This window comes from Cynoglossus semilaevis, chromosome 15 (assembly GCF_000523025.1).
Source record: "Cynoglossus semilaevis isolate Cse_v1.0 chromosome 15, Cse_v1.0, whole genome shotgun sequence".
In the NCBI taxonomy this organism is placed as follows: Eukaryota; Metazoa; Chordata; class Actinopteri; order Pleuronectiformes; family Cynoglossidae; genus Cynoglossus; species Cynoglossus semilaevis.
The window spans coordinates 1,875,192-1,883,432 of NC_024321.1; the positions used below are offsets into that span (position 1 = coordinate 1,875,192).

Genomic DNA, 8,241 nt, shown 5'->3' on the forward strand with positions numbered 1-8,241 from the left:
GGCGCCCTTGGGGGCCGGGAGAGGGGTAGAAAAAAAAAAAAAAAAAAATAATTCCCTGCAGCATCTGAGGTTTTCTGTAGCCACTCTCTTTGAGAAAAAAAACAAACAAAAAAAAACTCAATTTCTCAGCCCTTTTTTTATACCTGGAGCTATAAAGAAGCCCTGTCTTTTGTTTGAGGCCCAGCCCAGTCTTTTGAAAGTCCATTATGGTCACTTCCCTCCCCCCACAGATTCCCCCTGCATTAATGTAAACAAAGAGCATTGAAGTGAAAATCCCCTCAGGAACCCGGAGCCTCTGGACTGGGACAGGTGCAATTACACTGATAAGATCTGAGAGGCAGCAGCAGTAGTTCCACTGCTCCCCCTTTTTTTCCCAGACGTGAGCGCCGGGGTGCAGGGATGCTGCCCTCCCCTGCAACATCTCGCCGTTCTGCAACATCTCGCTGTTCTTTAGCTCACAGCAACAGCGTTCACTCACTGCACTTTATAGTTTCTGTTCACTTGCACGCTCACAAAGAGCTACCGGTGCTGTCAGTTGTTCCTGGTACCAGTTGCTTTGGTGGAACACAAAAAGTGTTCAAGGACATCAGATAAGAGGGGAAAAATGAATGAGCCTAAATCCAATAGAAAGGCTAAACTAGATACAAATATAAAAGTAAAAAAAAAATAAAAAATCCATTTTGCTAAGGTTAGCCGAGGAGCTGGAAACATTGGTAAAATGGCATCGACGTGACAAACAACGACTAGACAGATGGCGCTAAAGGGAAGACCGAAAGTGACTTTTATATTAAAGAGGCGTAAAATGTGCCATCTTCAGTGAACAGACAGATGCTCTTCTGTTTGTGCTCTACCATCAACGTTCTCTATCTCCAGGAATTTTATGTCTGCCCTGCCCTTTTTTGTTTGATTTGTTGTTTGTTGTTTTTTCTTTTCTTTTCTTTTTTTTTTTTTTATTCAGTGATTGAATGTGTTTCTTTTTGTTCACTGCAGTGTCCTTGAAGTCAGTTCCTTTATCCAGTGTGTGTCTTTGTTTGTGTGTGTGTGTGTGTGTGTTCATAGTAAAGCTTGTGGGGACATTGTTTGGGGAAAATACTTTTTGTTGTGTGGACGCTTTGTTCTTCTGGCAACATTTGAATGCAAGGGGTTCAAGATTTAGTTTGGAGGATTAGAACTAGGGTCAGATTAGATTGAATAGTAATTGTGTGTTTTGTGTGTGTGTGTTTGAATTGACGATTACAATTTGAAAGCAAGGCCAGTTTAAAAAAAAAAAAAAAAAACATTCAGAAACACATTGTATAAATCAGGTGCTGGACATTCTTGAAAGTGCTCGAGTTTCAGTAGTAAGCTTTGAAGGTAGAAACTGTTCGAAACCCCTGAGACCTGCAGCTGTGTTTCTTCTACTAACAAGCGCTCGTTGGGACAAAAAGGGGTTTTGAGTAAAATTTAGAGACTTAAAGTTAAACAAAAAATGAAAAAAAAAATAAAAAAAAAAGTTTAAATTACACAGAGAGTAAAAATAAACTAAATGTTAGGCGAAAAAATTAATAAAGGGTTGTTGTTAACATAAACTAAAAATAAAAGACTAAACTAAGAAATATATATACACATAAATATATGACTATTTATGTGACAAATGAGCCATAAAACAGCAATTCGACAACCAAGTAATAGAGTTTGATTGACGTAGCCGAGACTTATATTCTGACAATTGAAGCCGTTATTCAGATTGTGTACAGAATTAAAGGAAAAGTTGTATTTTGCTGGAAACAGTTTGGAAAAAATGATTTTGAAAATTGTTTTGAATTTTTTTTTTTTAATTCGACCTGGAAAACGTGTCGGCTCCCTGAGATTATCATGAATCTTTCTGTTTTTTTTTATGGAAAACTATTAAAGAAGGACAAAGAAGTGGGAGTGAAGGACATAAAAGCGGGCGGATCACTAAAAGACATCAGTCTGGACTTTAAAAGTGTCTGAGACACGGGGCTGAATGTGACAGAAGAGAGTGTGACGAGAAGCTGATGTGACAGTTAATCAACATTTCGCCGTCTCCTGCAGCACTTCCACCTTCAAGGACCTGGAGGGCAACAGTCTGAAGGACAGTGGCCATGAAGAGAGCGACCAGACGGACAGTGAGCACGACGTCCAGAGAGGACACTACGTAGACACGGCTGTCAACGACGTGCTGAACATGACGATGCCCCCTAATGTCTGCCAGCTGCCAGATCAAGGTTAGGAGAAAGGAAAACCTCTGAGTGGTTGTGGGTGTGGGTGTGAGTGCGGGTGCGTCTGAAGGATGTTTTTCCTCCAAACATGAAGATGAGCTGCTTCTCCGTTTTGCGTCTGATGTGTGTGGGGGGGGCTCTCTTTTTAATGTCTCCCGAGCATCTGTTCAGGTGCATTATGGCCGCTGCCGTCTTCAGATAATGTTTTCCCGCCTTTGATGTTCTTCTAGAGCCGCTAATGTGACGCTTTCTGGGAGCCAACGTTGCCCTTTGATTCAGACCAGTGATAATGTTCGGCGATAGCGGCCGATGCTCTTCACTTTAGGCCAGATGTCGTGTCTGACTGGCGGGAGGAATTTCTAAAGGTTTCCTTTGAGAGTGAATATTAGCATCAAAAACTTCACGACAATAAAATTAACGATAACAAAACTGTGGAACTTAGCTTTAACTTAATGCGATACTAATACAACATGTTAGCTAAAGCGTACAATGAATGACTTTCAGGCAGAAACCTAAACTAAAGCCTCCATAGATTAAAAAAAAAACTATGTAAAATGAAATGTGCGAAACCTTGTTTATATACAGTGATAGCAAGATTTATTAAAATGCAATTTTTGTAAAGAGATTCCTTATTAAAAGGAATATTCGGATATGACCTGTTCTTAAGGTTGCACCAAATAGTTCAAATCTCACAATTTGATTTGATTACCATTCACGAGACCATAGGCCCAATCTTGAATAGCAAAATTATATTGACGCATTGAATGGAGCAGGTAAAGACAATGTACAATAATGACACTTCCACGTTTACTTTCTGATCGACATGAGCATAAATTATAGTGGAGAATGTTTTTGTTGCCGCAAAAAAAAAGCCGCAAATCTTCAACAATCAACGCTTTGCGATTTGCTCTCTTTACTTCACGAACCCCCGGAAAAGCTAGCACACGTTAGCTTTTAAGGGTCAGCTGGTTTTGTTCTTGAGCTGTGGCTCTTGTTTTTTATTTGCCATTTTTGCTGAACCTCTCAATTTGGTTGTTGTTTCAGTGGCCGGTTGGTTGAGGATGTTGGTTGGCGTCTGTTACAGCTCACCACATGATTGGTTTGACTAAACCCCATGGCTAGCTTTATGCAGTTTACTACTTACCAACACATTAAATGATAACAACGAGTAGCTGCAAGAAAATGTAGGCTAAATGTTGGGAACGAAATGTTCAGAAATTATTCAGCTTTCTGAGCCGATTTACTATTTGCTATTGTCTTTAATTAATGTTGGGTTGTTTTTTTTTTTTACCTACGTTTTTGTCAGTGGCCAGAGTAGGTCACGTTGGTAATGCATTCCTGTGGGTCAGACTGAGAGAGAGAGACTGTGGTTGAGGATGAAGCTGAAGCTGTTCAACACAGACCAGCTCAGACTAAACTAGTCCACAGCAGGCTGTCCTGGTTTGCACCTGACTTTGGAGGAAATTCCACGTGCACAGGTGCAGAAACTCAGAGCGATGACTCACGTTCATCTGAATCTGGGTGAGGAGGAAAGACTGGAGCATCTATTTAAAAAAAAAAACAAAAAAAAAACACCGGCATCTATCTGAACTAAACATAACAACGTTGTGGCCCACTTTTACAATGCTGCCCGTCTTTTCCAGATTGCAGCCACACCGCTTGTTTCTGGTCCAGTGAGAAGGTCCATTCTTTCTCCTTCCTTCCTTCCTCCTCCTCCTCATCATCATCATTTTAATGAGCAGCAGGGAAAAAAAAAATCCTTAGCTCATGCATAAAGTAGAGCAGATTGTTTGATATTTTATTTTATCTATTTTTGCACAGTGTGCTGTGAAGTGTGTAGGAGGAACAGGGATACCAACATTTCCTTCCTCCCTTCCCTCCTTTTTACTTTTCTTTCTCCTAGTCATTTCTGTCTCTTTTGTTCCATATGTAACCCAACAGATGCTACTTCACTCACAGATTTTTTAATTTTTTTTTTTTTTTTTAATATGTTGATGCGATTTGAGCAGGCAGGAATAATATGGAGGAGAGTGTTAAGTTTTCTGGATTTAATAACATAAATGGATCTGTTTTTCATGGATGAGGGATTTGAATGAAACACACAACTAAATGTCTCCTCTGCTTTTTTTTACCCGCTAACATGAGCATTGTTGTTTGAACACACCGCAGTGTGCTGAGATACATTCAGGGATTTAAACCCGGCAATTCTCCCATCACGATCGACCCCAAATAAGTACCGTAATTTTCGGACTATAAGCCGCTACTTTTTTCCACACGCTTTGATCCCTGTGGCTTGATTTCTTCGGGCTAGCGAAGTTCATACCATTAGCGATCAATGACTTTTCTGGTAGGCTAGTGAAAATGAAATGAAAAAAAAATTGTAACACTTTCTGTGTAAATATCCCATGTAACATCGTGGACACCTGCGGCTTATAGAGAAGTACGACATATATATGTTCAATTATTTTTTTCTTTTTAAATTTTGGGGGGAGGGGCGGCTTATATTCAGGTGCGCTCAATAGTCCGGAAATTACGGTAGTTTGTGTCCAAGTGCAACACCTAAACAACTGTGCCATCTGTATCTTGAACTAGTGATGACCGATACTAGATATATTTTCACGATGATGCGATGATTTTTTTTTTTTTCATAACATTTTAGTCATAAAAAAATTACTTTATTTTTATGCAATGTTACCTAAATATTCATATTATCAGTGTACCCTACGGATACTAACGTACCCAAAAAGAGACACTTGAAAGAAGTAAAAGTGACACATACGCTTTTTTTTAATTTATTAATTTGTATTAGGAATCTCTATGAAAGTAATCGATACTCAATCGATACCACAAAATCCATCTCTACCTTACAGCCGTTGAACATTTACACACAATTTTTTCTCTACAAACCACAACCCTGAGCTGAAAATCAAACCAACCATCCTCACGATTACAAGACGATTTTTTTTTTTTTTATATATATAACCTGGCCAACAGCCTGTTCCGAAAGGTGGGAAACAAAATCCATCTCTACCTTACAGCCGTTGAACATTTACACACAATTTTTTCTCTACAAACCACAACCCTGAGCTGAAAATCAAACCAACCATCCTCACGATTACAAGACGATTTTTTTTTTTTTTATATATATAACCTGGCCAACAGCCTGTTCCGAAAGGTGGGAAACACTGAAGATCCTTTACCCTCATAAGTGGCTGACTACTGCTTTGTTTTATTGGCTTTGTAGAATTAGAGCCCGTGTCGCCCGAGCAGACGTTTCTAGATAATTAACGTTGAGTTGAAGCTCAGTGTTAATTGAACTCCGTTCCTCTGGACAATTCGCTGGCTTTCGTAATTTTAAGTCACTCTGGTCTTTCTCTGGTCTTCATGTGTTTTTTTTCGCACTTTGTTATAAATAAATAGCGACCCAGTTGTAATAAATGAGCATCCAAGATAACTAGCATTTGCATTTTTTTGTTCAGCAGTTCACCGCTGATTTGACCGTTTCCTTTCCTAACCCGAATATCTGGGTGCGTTTCTGACTCACCGTGTTCACTTTCCTCAGACATTAGTGTGTTGACTCTTCGGGGTTCGTCGGCACCTGTCTTCGAAGGGACTTTTCAGCAGTTGCGAAAAGCCGAGAGTAATGAGTGCGGAGGATTATTAAATGAATTGACCAGAGAGCCTGACACATGCAGAAATGTAATGATAAAGTAAATGAATTTGTCCCTTTATTACCATCGATGCTCTAATTACAGAGTTAAACAGGCTCAGTGGGCTGACAGAGAGTGGGAAGATTCAGAGTCCAATCTGTCTCCCTTCATCATTGTGTGTGTGAGAGCGCGCGGGCGCGTGCGCGCCTCAGTGTTTTCTCCTCGGGAGAACAGCGGCGCCCTCATTTCCCTGCTTCATTTTCTTCTCTGAAAAGCAGCCTTTAACGACAGAGCTGGGGATGAAATTAACAGAGACGATTTTTTTTTTTTTTCTCCCCCGTGTGAAATACGTTCAGCACCTTTTTCCTCCGCAGTGAAATCAAATATTGAAAGTATTTTTTTAACTAACTTTGACCCATTTGCGTGCAGAATGTAAATGTCTTCTTGGAAATATTGCAGCGGTATTTTACTTTTTCAATTTTTTTAAGCCAGTCCTGTGGACGTCAAATCACTTTGGAAAAAATGTAGTCTAGTATATTGTATTTATCTTCTTTTTTTTTTTCCCTTGTTTTGACATTCAGCCATGTTTCTAAACACTAAGTCTAGGAGTCCATTATTATTTTTAATTGTACCTGTGGTGCCGTATTAGGCTAACTGTTTAGCTATATCTTGGCTTCTGTATGTAGTAATGTTTTTGACGGCACTCTGAATTTTAAGTTCCTGTTCATTGGCTATCTTATATCTGCAATTTACGTTTTACGTTTTAGCTGTTTCTGAGCCAATATGTAGCCATTAATCTTGGCCATCATTTAATCATTTTTACTTGACGCTAATCTGTAATCCTGTGGATCGTACAACACTCATTGTGCTGGAGGAATAATAATAATAATAATAATAATAATAATAAACAAAGCTTTTTTTCCTGACAACATTTTTTTTTTTTTTTTTTTTTTAGATTTAAATGAAATTTTAGCCCATACTCTAACTTTAATTTGCGGTTGCTGGGTCTTTGTGTATAATCTGAGAAGTGCAGTGTTTACAGTGGTGCAGTGACGGTGTGGTTTCACTCGGAGCTCATCTGTCAGACCGAATTGGAAACTGTGTGTGTGTATGTGTGTATAGAGGTAGAGGTAGGACATGTTCAGTAAACACTGACGTCTTCAGGGACTGTTTCCGAGTCTCCGCTCTCAGATTCAGCCACGAGAAAACCAAGCAGGGAGAAAGGATCAGCAGCACGGGCATGCTCTAAATACACACCTGCTGATTTTCTAAGTGTGCGTGTCTGTGTGTTTTACTGTGGTTGGCCTTCTTCATCAGAGGAGAAAAAGGCAGCATTAAAAAAAATCGGGATGGTTTCATTCTGGACCTTTAAGGATTGTTTTTTTTTTTTTTGTTTTTTTTTTTACTGTTCCCTGTGTTAGTGTTGCTCTGGAGTGTTGACGTTTACTGTTGCCAAAAAAAAAAACGAACAAACGCGAATCCCGTAGGAAAGGCTTTTTATGTGGGAACCTGCTTGTAGGAGTTTTTTATTGTATCTCGAATTAGCTTTTATTGGACTTACATTTATTATATACGAGTCATATAAAACATAAAATTAGTCCCATATAATTGATATTTTTCATTTTTATTTTCGGTTCATTTTTCTGTTACAAAATTTGTATCTATTTTCCGAGGGTCTCTCTAGTTCTCTATTAAACTCTTTCATGAGATATATTCCCAGCTAACCTTTATCTATTATGACTGACCCTAAGATATCGTTGGGTTAGAATTTATCTCCACTTCACAGCAGACACTTGTCCTTCCTTTCAATTTTATATTCCGCTTCTCGTCCCTCACTCTTTCACTCGTTCTTTCTCCGCTCACATTGGTGTGGTTTCTATAAAGCTATTCATTATTCTTTCAGCAGCAGCCACCGAGAAAAACTGTCAGCCAAGTGCTGCTGAAGAGATTTTAGACTCAAATCAGAGCTGGTGGCTCTTTGTTGAATGCTGTCCAGGAATGTAAAAAGCTGCGTGTGCTCTTTTTTTTTAAAAGGCTGACCTAAAAAGTCCTCGCCCACAGGAATAGATCAGGCCTGAATCTGAAGAACAAATTACATCAAATCTCTTAAGATCTATAAAGACCTATCTTTAACATGGAACAGCTCCCTCACACCGGATCCTCCGTTACTATAAAAATGAATGGTGTCACTGCAGCTATAAACTGAGAGGCAGAGCCATGGAAATCATTCCTTCTTTATGGTTATAGGCAGCTCTGAGAAGCTGTAGGGATTTGGTTGAACCATTAGTGTCAGGGGAGAAGAGACTCGGGAGGGAAGTGGTGACAAAGAGCTGTATCTGGAGTTTCTTTTTTTAAAAAACTTCCCCTGA

At 39.3% G+C, this 8,241-nt stretch overlaps 1 protein-coding gene across 2 annotated transcripts in view; it reads left to right on the forward strand.

Annotated features, from left to right (window-relative positions):
* The window catches only part of pcdh19 (protocadherin 19), a 78,325-nt gene that overhangs the window by 49,368 nt on the left and 20,716 nt on the right, over positions 1–8,241 (forward strand). For both annotated transcript variants that reach the window (XM_008326488.3, XM_008326490.3), the window contains exon 4: positions 2,056–2,228. In XM_008326488.3, coding sequence (XP_008324710.1) covers positions 2,056–2,228 — 173 coding nt within the window. The remainder of the gene's footprint in view (positions 1–2,055; positions 2,229–8,241) is intronic.